General features: G+C 31.7%; 3 protein-coding genes across 7 annotated transcripts in view; 2 read left to right on the plus strand and 1 right to left on the minus strand.

Annotated features, from left to right (window-relative positions):
• Glurib (Glutamate receptor IB) overlaps positions 1 to 20013 on the plus strand; it is a 999595-nt gene that overhangs the window by 747567 nt on the left and 232015 nt on the right. The gene's annotated exons all lie outside the window — the stretch shown is intronic.
• The window catches only part of LOC143347962 (uncharacterized), a 29608-nt gene that overhangs the window by 1973 nt on the left and 7622 nt on the right, over positions 1 to 20013 (minus strand). The window contains exons 1-7 of one of the 2 annotated variants that reach the window (XM_076777647.1): positions 8715 to 9083; positions 7227 to 7401; positions 6066 to 6183; positions 5827 to 5971; positions 5623 to 5710; positions 4843 to 5209; positions 133 to 4564 (exon numbers count right to left, since the gene is read on the minus strand). In XM_076777647.1, the coding sequence (XP_076633762.1) occupies positions 695 to 4564; positions 4843 to 5209; positions 5623 to 5710; positions 5827 to 5971; positions 6066 to 6183; positions 7227 to 7401; positions 8715 to 8775 (4824 nt within the window). In that variant the 5' untranslated portion in view covers positions 8776 to 9083 and the 3' untranslated portion in view covers positions 133 to 694. Of the gene's footprint in view, positions 1 to 132; positions 4565 to 4842; positions 5210 to 5622; positions 5711 to 5826; positions 5972 to 6065; positions 6184 to 7226; positions 7402 to 8714; positions 9084 to 20013 lie in introns of those variants that run through there. The other variant, XM_076777648.1, reaches the window with a different exon arrangement.
• Positions 11331 to 20013, plus strand: part of LOC143347975 (adenosine receptor A1) — a 397642-nt gene continuing 388959 nt past the window's right edge. The window contains exons 1-2 of one of the 4 annotated variants that reach the window (XM_076777683.1): positions 11331 to 11927; positions 14388 to 14532. In XM_076777683.1, the coding sequence (XP_076633798.1) occupies positions 14519 to 14532 (14 nt within the window). In that variant the 5' untranslated portion in view covers positions 11331 to 11927; positions 14388 to 14518. Of the gene's footprint in view, positions 11928 to 14283; positions 14533 to 20013 lie in introns of those variants that run through there. The other 3 variants (XM_076777685.1, XM_076777686.1, XM_076777684.1) reach the window with 3 other exon arrangements.

Raw genomic sequence — 20013 nt, forward strand, 5'->3', positions numbered from 1 at the left:
AATGGTTATGTTCTTGTAATTTATTTTTAATTAAATATAAAGAACATAATACAGTAAGTATTAACAACACACTATTAATCATTTATAATTTAACAATAATATATTTTTAATTTAAAGTATAAATTATCTTACCTTTGATACAAGAGTAATAACATCAAAACTTCAATGTGTGAATTTTGCATTATTACATTCTATATATGTGATCATATACATCACAAAAGTAATTTTCATGTCAGGATACATACAAAATTTCAGTTACTTTACAAAAAGTCAAATTCTTTTCTAAATACTCATTGATTTAATTTAAACAAAAATAGTTGCAACTATAGCGAAATTTGACAAACTTTTTTTTATATAATACTGCAGATTTTTACACAGAACACATTACAGACACTAAAAAATTATCTATCGTTTTTGAGTGGCACTACCTATACTTAATACAATACTCGTATAACCTATAGTCTAACCATCTTCCAGGTAGTCTCTTCTTCGAAGAATCTTCACTGATGTTAATCTTCGAGCGTTGTACTATACACGAGTTACAGGTTTGTAAATCTTCCCAAAACGATTTCCCCATATTTATACAATATTTACAATTTTACAATGCCACAGTTTTATAAAATAATGTACATATTCTCGTTCAAATTTAAAACACTCCTTATAGTAGTGAATTTTCATGATGAAGTGCTATTGATCATCGACTAGTCCTTTTACGTTTGCGTTTTGACTCACCGGATGGATACCATTCTGGATCAACATCGGTGTAAGAATAATTTACTTTAGGAACGTTTCTTTTTGAGCTTCTTGTTTGTCGCAGAGGCAACTGTGTTTTTTTAACCTTTTTGAACGTTTCTTCTTGCCCCATCGATTCTGTTCCAAATCTTTTCAACGGCGTTGCGTTCGACATGTTGATTTCTTTACGCAGCGCAGGCGTTTCAAATGATTTTTGAAGGCAAGATTCTTGGCACACTGTATTACTAGATTGATCGTTAACCGATCGGAATTGACGTTCAAGCTTTCTTGTACTTTCTTTTGTAAGATTTTGATGCGAACCAGACACGTGTATATCTTTTAAATAATCTCTTCGTAGTAAATTTGAATTGCAATGGTAGGCGTCGCGCGGACTTTCTTCTTTTCTAGAAGACAATTCGTATTCAGATTTAACCATTTGAGTGGATCTCTTTTGCGTATTATCCAATGCTTCTAATGCAGCTATCGACATCATAGGTATAGCTGGATAATTGTCGACTCTTTCAGTTTTAACTGGTACTCCCCCATATGCCATAGCATGCGCTTTCAGCCTTTTTTTTAATGGCAATTTATTATCCGTGTCTTTTTTGAACAATTTTTCCGTATCGCATTGCGCCTCGACGAGCTTCTCCAATGAATTACTCTGCAACAGATTCTTTTCTATTTTACATAATAATTGATCATCGTACAATTTACTTATGACCGCTTCGCTTTTCGCTCTGTCTAGTTCTTGGACGGCGGGGCTTTGTACTGACGAATGTGTCGGCAAAAAATACGGGCTACTTTCCATACAAGACACATGGGTATCGGTGGTTGGATGTATACACTGTCTACAATGCGCGACAATATCGTACGTACAATTTAAACACGAGCAATGCGATCTTCCGCATGGGCTACCTGATTTCGCGCGTGAATGTAAGGAAGTAGTGGCGTTAATTTGCAAACTGCACGACACCGGGGTGCAATGTTTATGATATTGTACACACAAATCTGTATTGCCAGTACAATTTCCATAGATCGATGGCAATGTTGTCGAATGAGTTACAGGAATATGTAAAGGGCGTTGAGCATCAACCTCATGTGAATGCGAGTGAATTCTATTGCATCCTGGAATCGCACAATTCGATGAGATGTGATTCGGTATGTTGTTAAATTCTTGTTTAATATTTTGCCTGAATGCGAGATTCGATTTAGATGACTTCCGTTTCTCTATTGGTTTGCTCATAACATTTACATCTTGATAGATTTGTGAATTGACAGAAAGCATATCGTTGGAGAGCGACACCTTCTTCGCATACGACTTCACTTCTGAGAAATTGTTTTCTTCTAGTTTTACCTTGATACCTTTGTTTCGTCCTATTGAACACTTACTCTCTAGGTATGGTAATTCCTTACTATATGCTGTCAATTCTAAATTATATGATGCATGATCCAGAGAAGCGATTGCTTCGAACTGTCTACATTCTTCAGGTGAGGATGCCCAATTTTTCTCCTTCGATCTACTCATTTCCTCGTCATTGTGATCTTTTGAATTTTCGACCGCCTTATTTATAATATACAAATTGCTATTGGGAGATTTTTGCAGTAAAACCACAGTTTCTCCATTTAGTATAACATTCGTGTTCTCTTTTACGGTTTGAACGTTAGTTTCTATGGGAATCAAATTATGCATTAACGTATCTGCGTCGTAATTTACATTTGTTTCTGAATGAGACACAATTTTGGATAATTCTTTGTCAGTGTTTTCAGTCACTGCATTGTCAGATGTTACTTCTACATGAAGTGCCACCTTATCCAAGGTGTCTTCAGGATAAATACCAACGATTCTATTGATGATTTCTGTAGATGGATTGTCAAGTACTGGAGAAACGTTGTTTGACGAATCATTCGTATCAGTTTCGTCGTCAGTAGTTTGATTGTAGCATGCGTACCTTAATGATGCATAATCTTTCACCCTTATTTGTTCAGATTTGACTTCAATTTCTGGTTTTAAGTGCGGTACGTGTTGTGAAACGCTAGCTAATAGCGAGAGACCATCAATATTATCTTGTATATCAGAATCTTGATCGACATATTTATTTTCAGAAATGTTGCATGCTTCTTTAATCTCAGAAGTTTTGAACAATTTATCTTTTGACGATAAATGAGACTCGCGAGTAGTATCCGTTTTAGCAATACATTTGTTGAAATGACTATCGTACTTGTCGCTTATTACATTTTCTACAGATTTCCTAACGTGTGTATCGATACAAGAATTTCCATTATTCTCATTATTTTCATTTTGGCAGGTTACATTAACTGTATTACAAATATCTTTCTTATCCATAGAATAAGATCCGAAAATAGATTCTCTGATATTAGTGATGCTTGATTTATCATTCCTCATATCCTCATTTCCTTCGTCGTAATTACAAATTTTTAATTCTATTTGCTTGAGGAATGTATCCATTCCTACTTTATCCACAGCGTTTGTACATTTTGATAATTTTGACTCTGTTTGTAATTCAAACTTGTCCCGTATTACAGAACTTTCTACGAGTACACGCGATGTACATTGATTTTCTTCATATTTTAAAACATTTTCTATAGGAGAGATCTTAACACTCTCTGCAAAACTCGTTTCATTCTTACTATCATTCTGAGTTGCAACTAATTCTTCACATTTTACTCCAGAATCAACAATCTTGTGAGAATAGTCAAATGTATACTCTTCCTTATTTAAACGAGTATCATTTAACGTTTCATCGCTTGACGTGTGTTCCGAAATTATTATTGACGATGTTACCCTTTCAATTATTTTATCATTAATTACATTAATGTTAGAATGATTAGAATTAACAACATTATCTTTGGAATCATATTGAGTAGATATAATGGTACTATTTACAATTGGGCATTCTGTTTCTAAATCACAGACTTTTTTTAAACTTTCAGCTCTCTTGCATGTTTCAGGTTTTGAGAAAATGTCTGTCTCTATCAGTCGCTTAATCACAGTTTGTTTATTACATCTATCGCTTTCTTTTTCATCATTTTTTATTTTCGAAGCAATGCCATTACTAAAACAATTACCATTGACAGTAGAATCCGAAGTATTTGATTCTTGTTTTGTCGAAAGAAGAATCTCGGGTAAGAGTGGTTTAGCAGTCATTGTAAAAGAAGATGTCGCATAAGATTCTTTTATTTCATTAGTGTCAATTTCCGTACGAGTTAGTTTCTTTACATTTCCTGTACAATTAATTAACTCGTTGTCGATTTTCACTTCGTTCTCATTATTTTGAGTGTTAACCGTCCTGCATGGGTTCAAATTATTTTTTGAGCTAATATTTTCTGTGGCATGTACCAATTGAAATGTATCTTCCACCTGATGACTGACACTTCTTGAATTATTTGTCAAGTGTGTATAAATAATATCTTGCTTCTTTGCTTTGTTCTTGATTTTTTGTGATTTCATCATTTGTAAGTCGATCCTTTTTTTAGCTTCTTTTAACCATGGCAGTTTTCTAGATCTTCTTCTCTTGATGCACTTTTCAAACACTGTATCACTAGTTAAATCGATAATTACAATTTCATTTGACTTTTTACATTTCCTTTGTAAACGATTTTCATTTGATTTAATTGTTTTAGGGGTAGCATGCTTTATAGAAATATTATTTGAAGAAGGTCCTAAACATTTAAAACTAGTCTGTTCTTCCAAATTTAGAGATTTTAAAGGTTTTTGCAAAGAAATAGATTCATTTTGTTTACTTTTATCTGATATAATTGAATTTACGTTATTATCTACACATTCTATAACTTTATAAGCAATATCTTCTGGCTGAGAATAAACACAAAATATGATTAATCTCATAATTACAAAAATATTTTATCTTTATGTAAGTAAAAAATGGAATTTACATGTAACATTAATATTTATTTCTATTACTTACATAAAGATAAGATCCTGCAATAATTATGTTTTATTTAAAAAATATTGTTAACGAATTATTTTTTTTTATTATTTTTGATATGGCAATGCATAACAAAATAATGAAGTATGATCATTAAACATAAGCATACTGAACAAGAATGGAAACATAATAAATAAATAAATACCATTTGTGAATTAATTCTATTGGACGAATTAATGAGAGTTGCAGATTCATCTTTCTTGTATATATCTCCATTGCTTTCTTTGCAGTATTGTACAAAGAGTTCACAGTGCTTTTTAACATCAAATTTATGCTGCAGTAGAGTTTTTGTAGAATTTGGTTGACTCTTTGGCACTTTTGGCAATACATCTTCTAATATACATGGCGAGAATGCAGGTGGCACTGGCCCCAGAGATGTTATTGCTACAGAAATTATCTGATTCCGTACAGCCACATCTCCATTTATTTTTCTCCATAAACGATAAATAAGAAAGTAACGAATGTACATAATATTTGATTCCGGATGCAGGGGAACATTTTTCATGATTTTCCTGAGGGAGAAAATAATGAAGTATACAATTAAAACTCAATGATAAATGCATATATGTATAATGTCACTATTCTGCTACAGAAAATTTTAATTATGAGACAATATCTAAGAAATGTGTAAATGATATGAAAATTAATTTAATACATTAAATAATTAATATATGCAGTTGAGCATAAAAAATATATAGGTTTATCTTAAATTAAAAGATATTTATTCAATTACAATGCATATTTAAATTTGATCTTGAAATATTTCACCAAATACATAATTCTCTCATAAGAAAATCAAATAATAGAAATACATATTAACTAATTTAATTACAAACTAAACATAAGATTTACTTGCAATTTAAATAGAAAAATAAAATTAAAAACTTAAAAATTGATTCATTTTGATTTATAATTTCATACTTACGTTATTAATGGATCTAAAATGTGATGATAATTTCGACACATGAATTGTATTTTCATTAAAGTATTTAATAAATGTTCAGTGGAATGTTCTGAAAGAAATATAATCTTTTCAGAATACTATTACAAAACTTTATACATGTATATAATACTACTTAGACTTAAATTAATTAAAATAATTTTAAGAATGACACGAATATAATTATACCTAGATAAACATAAAGGCAAGAAGTCAGTCTTGCACAAATTTTATCATGATCCTCTTTACTTTTTCTAGATGCCTTTAATTCCATGTCTATATACATTGCCAATAAGTCAGACATATTATTTAAATAAATGGATTTACTGCAATTCTAAAAGATGAAATCTTATTAATTCATATTAATAAGAAAGGAAAGAAACATTATAAAAACAAAATAAATTTAAATTTAAAGAGGATTTGCTTACCTCAGAAAGCTCACGATATATGTACAAGAATAACAATAATGTCTCACTAATAGAATCCTTCAACTTTGCAGCTCTTAAAGGCCTTGTATAACACTCATTTACACTGACACTTACATTTCTGTAAGAAAATTATATACCATAACATTTTACAAACTGTTTATAACATAAGAAATTTGTAACATGCTATACATTTTTACTACTAGTCAAACATTAAAAATCACATAATAAATAACTGGCACTCAAATTTCATTTTTAGTACAACTGTACTTCCTATTATATAATAAATTCTTACTTGATAGTATTTACTGCAAATATGTAATTCCATAATATGTATATACAAATCAGTATACATAAATGAAATAAGTTTCTTTTTTAACTTATTCTATGTGTACTTATGATTTGTATATTATTGATGTAATTCAATAAGCTTTATTCAAAAATATTATTACTTTTTTTGTTTATAACATTGTTTTCAATTTAAATTGAATTTAAATTAAGAATTGATAATATTATTTTCTGTGTTCAAAGTGTATTAGATTACTGTTTCATGTTGAATAAAATAAATAAAAAGGAATATAAATATTTCTGAATTTATTTCATAATGTAGCTTATGCACACAACATACTTTTTATATAATTTTTTTATACTATTCATTATACATATACTCTCAACACTTTTTTTTCTATATTACTACTAAATATGTTTTCCTTTTCTTCTTTTTTTTATTTTTTCTATGCTTAAAAATGACTCATAGTAAATATTTAAACAATATATCACTTTATCAGATAAATAAGAAATTAATGCTAACAAAAAATTATTATAGTATACTATAACATTTTAAGAAGCAAACATTATTTTACTTATATTATTTAACACATATTAAATTAATGTTTGTTGTATACAATAATTTTAATATTTAGTAATATTACTAATTATTTAATTTATATCAGTTTTCATATGTATATGAATTTTAATGTATAGATTCTTCTGAAAATATACTGACTTTTACTGATGCAGAAATATAAAATTTATATAAAAATAATAGTTATTTCTATATAATTAAAGTACATGTTTCATATTGTCTTTCACACCAGTTCCCAAAAAACTGTTACTGGTAAATTTAAGATACTAAGATAAATGTATGTTGTTATTAAGCATTACCTCACATAAAATTGCATAAGTTCTGTTAAAGATGAAATACTTTTCTCTGTATGTATACACCTGCACATTTTTCTAAATTCTAAGATCCAAGGAAATAAATCAGTAATTGATGATTTAAATTCGTCATTGTTTAATTTGGGCCTTCCATCAATAATAACCATTTCCTGTTTGGTATCTGCACATTGATAAATATGTTTGGTTCAAGGATTTTTCATGAAAAAGTTTTATAAATATAGTTTCACAAAAAATTAAAAAATAATAAATTCACAAAAAAATCATTTAACAATTTCTTTCAAATCAAATATTATGCAATTTTTATTTAATCTAATAAATACACTAAATCTAATTAGAATTTAATAATTTAATTATATTAAGTAACTACCTACGATACACGTTTTCAACTTGTTTAAAAATTTTTCTCCCGAATATATCGAATGCAATGATTTTACACTTTATAGAAAATGAATGTATCAATTCCCAAAATTTATTCTTAATGAAAATGTATATTCCTAATCCCGATACAAATGTTTCAAGCATGTCTCCCGCATATCTAATGTACGTAATGTTTAAAAAGTTCCGAATAAATTTCAACACAACACCACAAAAGAATTGTTTCACACATTATCACAATTAACATAATTTTTAATATTATATTCTCTTTTTATTTCAGGCATTAATTTTTTAATGCGGTATTAATTTATACATGACGAGGTGAATTTTTTTTTAAACTGATACAACTATACGCGCATTTATTATATCACACTTTCATTAAATATCATTTTTTATAATAAAAAATAGAACTTGTGCAAAAATGTAAAAAAATAAAGAAAAATTATCACAAATATTTTGCAATATTTTTAAACAGAAAAAGCTATAGTGACAATAAGCGATAGAAATCAATGAAAATTTATCGGTTTGTAACATATTTTCGTCACTGTTTCGTAAAACAGTACAAATATTCGATGTGTTAAATTTTAAAACATTTCTTTAAAAGTTGACTATAACAATTTGTAAGAATCCTAATTTGTATAAGTGCTTGAAATTATTTTGAAACTATTGAATAAAAGTATTTTTAAGAATCGCAAAATATCAAAATAGAATACAAAAATCATTAGTAAATTCAATTTATACAAAGTGAAGTCAGTTAGAAATTTTCATTAAAATATCAACAGTGCAAGTCAAGTAGAAGGCATTCAGTAGTTTTGTATGGATTCACACACGCGTTGTACACTGGACACAGAAGTCGATGTTTCACAGAAAATTTCTGTTACTGTCGCCAAAAAGTGTCGTATGTCTATCCAGAGATCACACTGTCGTTTCTACAGATTTAGTTGGCAATTACTATGTGCAATGCCAATAAACGTAGCGACAAATCGATCGAACGCGCATCAAGGAAGCTGCGTGCGAAGGCTAGCGTGGTTCTGGCACTAATATTCGTAAACAGTACTATATTTTAAAAACACTTTAATAAACGCGATAGACACGTACCTTGCACCAGAGCGTTCTTGCTCTGCATGCTGCTTATTCGTTCTTCCACAACACAATTCATTTTTCTCAAGTTTATAATAAATTGTTAGAATTGCGTAAAATCGTTTTTCCTATCGCAGCGTAATTTACATTTACAGAGCGAAGAAACTATCGCGACCGCGTCTCTCCGCACACTGCGCTCTCGTCAACGGCCATATTGACACTGGCGTTTGGTGCAGCTGCCGCGAGAGTGCGTCCCTTACTCACCACTGTTACCAAGCTCTCCTGTATTATATTTTACCTAAAAATACGTAGCAAAAATTGAAATGTATCTTTTCTTTCCCTTCGATTTCATTTATTGATAAATTTCTTTCACGAACGGAGTAACTGTTTGTTATGTTTTACGTTAATACTTTGAGTGATAAAACTCTAATACTTAGCGATTTTTAGAGTTAAAAGCAACAAGGGTTTAGAACTGAACGGCTGATTTGTCGGCCTTTCAGATGACTCAGCCAATAGAGATCCGCCAAACGCATAGCGCGCAAATCATGAGCCGGGAACACCGTTATCCCTTCCCTGTATTGGGATCCAATCAGAATTAAGCAATTAAGTAATTGCAACACACGGATGGCAAATATACGCACATACGATGTACGTGCATACGTGTGTTCTCATGTTATCGTCTGAAGTGTTTTGGGTATATAGTTTGCTGCAAGAATTTAATTGTGGTCTCAAAATAAGATGTAATGAAGATAGAAATTAAATTTTTCTTTTGAATAAGATCAATTCAAAAATAAAACTAAAGGTATAATTATTTGAAGCTATGTCTATAAACTTTATGGTAAAATTAAATGAAACTAATGTAACGTATTATAATATTGTATATAAATACGTTACACATATAAAATAAATAAACAAAAATATGTTAGGCGTGAACAATTAAAATGACTATCGTTACTAGATACAACAAATAATAAAAACAAGAATAATTTATTCTTTTTAAAATTGATTTGATTTTTATCTGGATTATTTGAGACGATGCAGTTTCAAGTAAATTTATATCAACAATGCTTAAAAATGTATGTTGATACAACTATTTGGTATTTATATAGTTCTTTATTATTTTATTAAATTTTTAAATCTGGGAAGCAAACTGATTTGTGTTCATCTAGTTTATCAACATTACACAGAATAGTATAAAATTTAATAATTGGATTTTCAAGGGCATTGTGACTTGTGATATGTATGTGCAGAATTTATTAGTTGATTTAATTTCTCCATCGATATCAAAACTAGAGTTATCGCCATAAATTTTCGTTTACTGACAATACGAACGACATAGTGGCCTAACGCTAGAGCAATAAGATACGTACGCAGGATCGAATTTCATCTATTAATGAAAATTAAAATTTGTATATTTTTTATATTATATCTTTATTAGGTACTTGTCAATGGATTGCTGAGATTATTTGGACGAAAATAAGTCCAAGCATAATTTTAAAAACAGGAATATGCATACTAACAAGGTATTAATAATGAATCAATAATTGACTGTTTATTAATTCATTTATTAATTTTGAACATAGTCATCGTCTATAATTTTCTTACAATTTCAACGTATAATTAATATGTTATCAATAATGTCTGAATTTAGTTGAGATCGATGTGGATATAAAATGAATTTAAAATAATTCAATTTCAATTAATTCAATCCACGCTCACTTGGATAAGTGGAACGATTATATAAGTTATAACATTTGCCCATTTTTGTAGTCCATATCACTTAGAATTGTTGTTATTTCAAAAAGCCAAAATGTCCATAGAAGGTGACAGGCATTCTTGGTGTATAAAAATCATCAATTTTAGTCGACGTTGAAAGAATCGAATCAAAAAAAGAAGACACCCTCGTTTAACGGTGAAGAAGAAAATATTATGTAATATTAACGTTCAATACTTTTAATCAATTATAGATCGTTTTAATAAATATATTTCTTTTAGTTATGAAAAAAATAGAACACTTTTATTAATACGTTACTTTTTTGGAACCTAACTATCGTGTCATACTTACGGGGGATACCATGTAAATACATAGTCAAAACATAACCAGATGGTCATAAAACATGATTCTTTGCAAACGTTTTCAAAATTTTTCTTGATTACAATACTTATCTTTCTTATAGATTGAAAAGTATAAATGTAACTATTTCATAATTATTACTTTTTATTTTAATATCTTGTGTTATTTATTAGTTACGTTTTGATTACGCTGTAATCTTAATCGTTAATTATTAATCAGATCATATATTACGCAAGACTGTATTATACTTTACAAATTTGGCAACAGATGGCAAAGAATAGCAGTCTGCGGTAATAATTATTATAAATAATTTTTGTAAACTTAAGTCACATTTATCGAAGCAAACAAAAATTAATCGTATTTTTGTATTGAAAGTAATCGATTCGAAATTTTAACGGAAGTTTTCAACAGCTAAAAATTGATTCAACAACGACGTACGGCAAGAGGGCGCGTGCGCACGAACATCTGGAAAGCTCGGCTTGCTCTCTCGGTCCTTGTCGGCCGTAGCCGCGATCCTGCGTTCCGGCGGTGTCGCCCACCTCAGGCTCAGTGAGCCGATGTGTGAGCGCCGCGACGCCCAGAGCAGTCCCGACGTCAAGCGTCGTCGACGTGGGTTTGACGAGAGGCCACGATTTTTTTTTTTCTCATCGTCGTCGTCGTTGTTGTCGCTTTCGTCATCGTCTTCTTACTCGTCTCTTCCGATCGGCCATCGTGGCGGCGCACGCGGCTACACATCGCCGATCGGTTTGGTGCGCGACGAAAGGGAGGCGAAGAGAGAGACAGAGACAGAGACACGTACAGTATACCTTGCTCTTTCTCTCTCTTCTTCTCCTTCCATCCCCCTCACCGACTATTTCTGTCTTTCTCTGTCTCAACATTCGCATGTTTGTTCGCTTGACAACATCGTTTCTCGCTGTCGCTGCTGTCCTTTCCATCGGTGGTTCACGTGTCCGCGAATACGTCGCGAAATGCATCTTCTCCCTGTGCTCACGACTGGTTTCTTGTTGCTTGAGAGAGGCACGGTCACGGAACGAAAAGGGGATGACCGCGACCGCGGAAACGACCAACGATGAACTTGCAGGCGGAGAATGACATAACATGGCAAGGGTATCTAGCTTCGCGATTCTTTTCGCTCCCGCGGTTTCTGCAATTATGATGTAAGAAATATATCACGTTCATTGACTTTTTTCACTACCTCGTTTGAAGCGTATCGCTTATATTGTTGTACTCGTCGTCTTGGGTGGAGCATAAAACAAAGATAGTCGGAATGAGAGGGGAAAAGAGCGCATAATGCATTGTGAGTATGAGAGAAAAGAGGGGCAAACGGGATGGTAGAAACAGGCAAGCAGGAGGGAGAGAAAATGTGCTGCGAGTGAGTGCGCGGGTGAACGATGAGGAAAAAAAGGAGGGGAGAAAGGGTATTGAGAAAGGCCTGTGTGTGTAGAGGAGTGGGGATCTCCCTTGTATGGCAGGGAGGGTGTCTGACACGAATGAATGAAGATAGCGATGCTTTAACACGATGGCATACGTTCACGAGGGTTTTGCTGAATGACGATAAAAGATTGATTATAATTTTTAAATTGCACGGTGGCCGAGCTCAATAGATATGATACTAACTTCTAGAATTTTTAACGAACTTTGTCACCGTTCAATTCGGGTTAAATAGGCAGCAATGCGCGAATAAAAGATACGTTTGACAGGCATTCGGTGAATTTCTCGATTCAGGGACTTCCCCGACCCAGTGTTAAGAGCCAATTTTCTTTGTTTTCTGTTTGCATTATGCTTTAGAGCATGCACAGTTCGTTCGGAACAATAGGAAGTAAGGATTTGATTCAGGTTTGACCTGTTGATTTCACAGAAAACGCTTGTCGTTATGTGAAATATGCATGCTTAATAATTTACCTGATGCGATCAATCAGGTTATGCATGCTATAATTGTTATCGTACAAGCACATTCCATTGTATATACAACATTAATCTAGTCACGATATACGTTTAAGCATGTATTGCATATACATATACATATATGTAAAAAGAATAGATGTTAACATTAAACAACAGCTTTCTAAATCATTTGATTCATTGTATAATCACAATATGTGGACATTCTTTTACTGTGAATTTTTAATATTTTTAGTAAAATCTATATTTATATTATGTGAATGTTAAAGAAATAACAAGTTTTAGATAGTCTAAATTATTTACAAATATCGAGACACAAATATTATACGTATGAAGATAAATTTGAAATATTTGAAAGGTAAGAAAATGTATAACGTAAATTAACTTACAAAATACCAATTACGTAAAAAGAAATGTCACATAATTTTTTAATCCATTGTGCTTTCTATAGGGTACATCAAGATAAACCAGGCATGGAATGATTGTTACGCGATAAGAAACACGAGGAATATACAATAATTTTTTTCATGCTTTTGTATGTGAACTCATCGAAAGTATTTTTTCTTTCATACTTTTATGCCACTGAAATAAAGATATTGCATTATATTGAAAGAAAACACACGAACTTCGATATAATTTAATAAAAATAGGAAAGAAGTTTTTCCTTTTGTTAGTATTAAAATATAAAAATTAACGAAAAAATTTCTATTGCGTTTCTTCGTGTCTTTTATCATTTAACAATGATACTGTATATATTTCATGTGAAACACATCTTCGGACATTTTGTATATCGTCGATATTTATTCATTTATGGTAAAACATAGTTACAGGAACAGTACGTTGATGATATGTGAAAATAATTTATAATATATGAAGATGAAGCGATATTTTGACTTGCAAGATAATACATTTTTCAATTCAAAAAATTTTCTGATAAAATATAACCGCAATATGTACTTTGATTTGTCAAACTATCTTACATTTTTTAACGTAAATCATGCTCGTGAATTCAATGAGAATTAATCTATTTTATTGTAAAAATCGCTTTCGATGCCAAGGTATTCTTCTTTTTTGATTGTTTCAACATAAAAAGTTATAATGAAATGCACAAATTTATTTTTAATGGTAGTATAAAATACCAAAGTATGTTTTTAATAAGACGAAACAAAAATTCATTTTTAATAACGTATTACGCTGGTGAAAATAAATTAACGTATTTTGGAAGAAACCAATGATTCCTGTGTGATGTATAATACTGTATGAAATATTGTCCTATTTTACAATAATTATCAACTCTGTTTTAAATTCAAGTTGAATTCGATTATTTGTGTCAATTGATTAAAGTTCAAAATATATACATCTTTAAGTAGTTTGTCGTAAAAATGTTAAATTCTAATACCCTTCATGTCATCGAGTTATATAAAAAAATTCAATTTTGCAGTAGTGGAACTAAGCAAATATTTCATCTCATTGCTGATATGGGTTTGCAACAACGAAAAATTATTAAGAGATTTACGAATTGTTCTTTACCAAATCATTTCATGTACATACATAATCATCTGCTGCATCGAATGGGCGAGAGTTATATGTATTTTGCACGTGAGAGTGAAGGTGCACGGTAAAGATGTGAATCTGTTCAATTTCGCATAATTTATTTTCGACATCGATGCAAGTGTTTACGTCAGTGAACCAGTTACGTACATCTTCTGTGATAGAAATATTTTCATGAAGGAGTTTAATAATCAGGCTTCCGTGTGAATTTTACGTGTTGCTAAAAGAACAGGAACCATAAACATTGAAAGTTTATTAAAATAATATTCCTGTGGAGAAGAGGGTTCATTGCTGGATGATAACTACATGGTAAGTAGGTACTATTTATTGTCTTCTCAGAGTTAAACTTTATTCGATGATATTTTTATGTATTCGATCAAACAAAGCTGTATTTATTACTTTTGTCATACTTACTACACGGAATAATCTGTTTGTTATAAACATCTCATGTAACTCTGCTGTGGGTTAATTATAAAAAAAAGCGTATGTGAAATAAGCTGTTTACAATGGTGAATTTTTTGAAACTTTAGAATTATCGAAATTTTATACAAATAGAATTAGAATCGAGCAAATTTTATTTACGAATAACAAATAAAAATTCGTAAACGATTTGTACATTCGTAAACTAGCTTTTGCACGTAGCTTTTCTCGGTCGATCGGTTTAAGAAACCGGTCGATGGATTGTAATTTATGAATAAATTGTCGAATTAGACTTAAACGGAAGTTAGGTTACGAATCAAATTTGTCTAACTCTATATAATTAATTTTTGTGGACATGATAATATAACTGATGTTAAGATACATCAATTAATTTCTTGCAACACTTTTAAATGAATTTATTAATATTTTTGATACTCCTACTGAAGTGTTATTAAAAAAATATTATTCGAAATAATATTGGAATTATTTCTTTAGGTCAACGAATTTTATCCGTGTATAAAAATACAAATAAAAATATAAATGTATATAAATCCGCCCAAAAAAAATATCCATTGAATTTTGAGAAAAACCTGTATAAAAAATTTGTCACTCCTCAACTAAATAACTTCTTTCTGTTATACTATTTTTCCTTTTTAAAAGCTGTGATGATATTTGGAACGATTATAATAAACAAAACACCAGATATATGTTTCTTACATGATGTAATTTTATGTATTTGGTGCAAATAATTTTGCATAATAATTTAAATTAATTATTAATTTGCATAGTAATAAAATAATTTGGATGATTATTGAAACAAAAAAGTGTATCAATAATAGTCCAATTGTATGACATTGTTAAATAAAATTTTATTCACCCTACTTTGTATTAATGGTTTTTGCAAGTAATATATAACGAGCATTTCATTCAAATGGCTATTTTCATGAAAACTTAGAAAGGAATTTTTTGATTTTTATGAATAAGTGAATGGATTATGTTAAATATCCTTTCAATATTCACCAATGAAATAAGGTTTGCCATAATTATTATAATTCCAAACCTATTTCTCGAATCAAGAAATGTTTTTTAAATAGCATAATTTAAGTGTACAATCTCGGCGATGTTTATATATTAATTAATAATATGAACTTTAATTAAATTCTGTGCCCTATAACGTGTTTCATGTTCATAATCAGCTATGGTGGGTTGTAATTAATTTTCCAACATTAAAGGCTTGTAACATACTCAACCAGTCCCGTTCTATCAAGTATTACATATACATATATACATATATACAATATATATGCATAAAACTGAAAGTTGTCGTTTGTTCATTCCCTTTATTGATATATACCAGCATCGCTTTAAATTGAACTATTTTTTATTTCCTTCTAGATATGAAGAATGGAGCTTGTAAACTCGATAATTTCATAAATATTGATTATTGATAAAAATTGATCACGCAAATAATTTACATAATTCACAGGGAGGCATTAAATGTATTATTAAAGTGTTTTCTTTTATCAAGTGTACCTTTCAAGATTTCAAAATCAGCCATCGCTTTTATAATAAATATAAATTTTTCTTTATACAATACTAATTGTTATATAACAAATTTAACTATTGTTAATTAATATAACATACAAAGTATCTTTAACCAAATACGTATGTATTCTAACTTAACTAATACTTTTAATATGATGCTCACTATTAAAGACATGTTTTGCAAAAATAAAGCAGATCATTATTTTGTGGTCACTTAAAAAGTATTGTTTATACAGAATAATTTATGAACGCTAGGGATACTTTTAATTTTATTTTTAACATTATAACATAAAAATAACTACTAAAATCGTAAACAAAATATTTGTAATTAAATTTTCAAATAATATAGCATGATAATATCATCATAAAATTCACAGATCGTACGCATCGCATGAATTTTTATTCATTTGAAGCAAAAATTAATGAAAATAAGTGAAACTATCGCTATGATTCCTAAAATCAAAATGAAATAAATTGAATTAATTTGGTTTGAATATTATTTAATACGATTAATATTGCTTTAATGTTGCATATAATTTGTGTTGTAACGAAGAAACTGACTTCTGTTTAAAAAATGGAAGATAACTTTAAAACCTAGAGCAGTACTAGTGATTAAAAAAGGCATTATAATAGTGCAATAAATAGTCTTTCCTCAACTGTGCAATATTCTTCGAACCACTTTTTGTTAAAATCAATATTTGCAGAGTTATGGAACTAATTTCAATTATACGGGTGTTCGACCACCTTTGAGAAAAATTTTAATGGGAAATTCTAGAGGCCAAAATAAGACGAAAATCAAGAATAAGAATTTGTTGATTGAAGCTTCGTTAAAAAGTTATTACGTTTAAAGTTCCGCCTGTAGAACAGTAATCTGCAAACAGTTGCGTGCATGCGATAGTGGTTCTCACTCAAAATAAGAAACTCTACTTACCAATATCGACAGCCTCACAGTTTTGTGAGCGAAAACCACTAGGACTGACCTGCCTCACCTATCGCGCGCACGCAGCTATTCGTAGATTACCGTTCTATAGGCGAAACTATACTAATAATTTTTTAATAAAGCCTCAATCAATAAATTGGTATTCTTGATTTTCATCTTATTTCGGCTTCTAGAATCTCCCACTAAAATTTTTCCCAGAGGTGGCCGAACACCCTCTATGTATACTATTGTCTACTTAACTTACCACCTCGTAAACATATGTCGACAATGGATACCTTGTTTTCTTACTTTTTAATATTTTAATAAACATCGATCACGTAACGAAAAGTTGCTCCGTACAGTTCGATGAAAAAACTTTGCATCATTGTGAACTGAGTGGCAGTATAGAAACTATTTCGTAAGGAAAACTTGACCGAATCGATGGCCATTTCGAAGTTGTTCTCAAGTTGATAACATACTTAAACCGTTTTAAATCTGTTGAGCTTAAAACTGTAAAAGCACGTCGATACGTTTAAGTATGAAATTTATCCAGACGTCTTCGAAGATACGGACACAAGTAGTTTTCATGAGTTTAAAAATAACGAGTACCGTCGCACAGTGAGGTATTTGACCCGAAAAACCGGACATGCCTGTTATGAAATTTGCTCAATTTTCAAGCTCCCATAATTTAGTTAATATTCATTGAAATTTGATGAGAAAAAAAGCATTTTAAAGTTTGAACTTTCTACTTCAGGATACTTTACAACAATTTTATCGAAACGAGTGACCAGGAGATAAAATTCGCCCTTAAAAGTGAGTGTGTCAAATTGTCAAGTTTCTTAACATTTATCAAACACAGACAAGTGTAAACAATATATTGTAAGCATTAAACCGTATTCGTATACTTTGGTGTACCCGGTGTATTGCTGCGGTGTATACAAGGCCGCTCTACCCGCGCAGAGAAGACGTTTCTGTTTATGCGGACATGTGTATCGGCTTCCGGAATTCGGATGAGCAACAGTAACCGTAGGTAACGCCTCGAAGCATCGACAAGGTCTCCTATAATTATTATATTCCCCTACACGTCTTTTTTTCTTTTTTTTTGTTAATAAAATATGTGTCCGTGATCGTGAAAGCGACCCAAGTCATTACGTACCCTACAGTTTTCTCAGAAGTGGGATTAATTTGCGTGTCGTGCTTGTTTCATTCTAACTACGTGTTAACGTACTTTCGTATTGTCGCGTTTAAAGCATTAGAACGGTTCCGCGGGTATTTTATTGTTTTTGACCTTATTTCTGCGCTGGCTGAAGTGATTAGTCAGTCTGGCGTACATTGTGGTTTTGTGAATTTTTGTGGATTTTTAATTATTTAAACCTGTGTGGTGATCGTTCGAAGTTTTGAACGGCTTTCAAGATGGCGACAAAGGAACCTGCGAAATATACGATAACGAAATTAAAAGAGATGTTAAAACATTTGAATTTGGGTACGAGTGGAACCAAGGCAGAACTAATTAACCGCTTGATGGCGTACGATGCCGACATCTGGGCGAATCCGCCATCTCCGTACAATGATGCAGACGGAATGAGGTCATTTGCTCATACTCCGGATGACCAGGGCGGAGGAGAAAATTTTTTAATACCTGACGAACCTACTTTTGATCGTCGAGAAGTTGAATTATTAATACGTGAAAGAGAGTTGCTAGAATGAGAGATTCATGTCTTGCGGAGGGAGAGAGCTGTTGATGCTCCGCCTCCGGCGGCGAATGCAGACCGGGATATTAGCACCATCAGCAATTTGTTAAGCGAATTTTCGGGAACCGAAGATTCCTTTCCGAAGTGGAGGAACCAAGTGGAGATGCTGCAGAGGACGTATCGGCTAGACAACGAGAGAACCAAACTCCTGATAGGAACCAAATTGAGAGGAAGAGCATTGAAGTGGTTTTACTGCAGGCCGGAATATGTGGAGATGCTCGTCGCTGAACTTTTTGAGGAAATGCCCTCCATGTTTCACCATCGAACTAGTACGTTGTCAATGCGTCGGGAATTTGAATAGTGCGAATGGCAGGGTGGCGAAGCGTTTGCCAACTACTTCCACGATAAAGTTATCCTGGCAAATTGAGTCCCGATTGACGATGCCGAAATAATTGATTATCTAATCGAATCTCGCCACTAAGGCGCAATTTTTAAAAGTATTTCAAAGAATCACCTTGCCTTCGAGGAAAAAGATGAAGGAGCGGTTCGAGAGGCCATATGCGGGGAGGAAAGACCGCGAACCATCGCGCGCACAACCACCAGCACCAGCGGGGAGTCAGCGACTACGTTGTTTTAACTGTTTCCAGTTCGATCATCGTACGACGGATTGTTCGCTGCCAAGGCGGGCAAGAGGATCCTGTTTCGAATGCGGAAGCACGGAGCATCGCGTCAAGGATTGCCCGAAGAAGAGATCTCCAGCAACCACGACGAATTTGATGCATTGCACATCGACTGTTACTCCGTACGAACTTCCGTTGACGTATGTAGCGATTGATGATAATGGGGAGCGTAAAACATTTAATCTTCTTGCTCTGCTCGACTCCGGTTCCCCGGTAAGTTTAATAAAAGAACGTTGTGTACCGCGTAGTCTCAATTACCGGTATCGCCTAATAATTATAATCTTTATGGTTCGGAATTAATAGCTCGAAGTTGACCGTGATAATCTCGTTTTACAGAAATATGACAGTTGGTTCGATCGACGTTAGCCTACCATTTTTAGTTGTTCCGAACGATACAATGAGTTTCGACGCATTATTAGGCAGAAACTTTATCTCTGATACGTCGCTAGAGATTAGAATCGGAAAAACCATCGAACTAAAACGCGTTACTCGCGTAGACGAAACCATGGAAGTGGTTCGCGAAATTATGAACATT

The sequence above is a fragment of the Colletes latitarsis genome, chromosome 11 (assembly GCF_051014445.1).
Source record: "Colletes latitarsis isolate SP2378_abdomen chromosome 11, iyColLati1, whole genome shotgun sequence".
NCBI classification, from domain to species: Eukaryota; Metazoa; Arthropoda; class Insecta; order Hymenoptera; family Colletidae; genus Colletes; species Colletes latitarsis.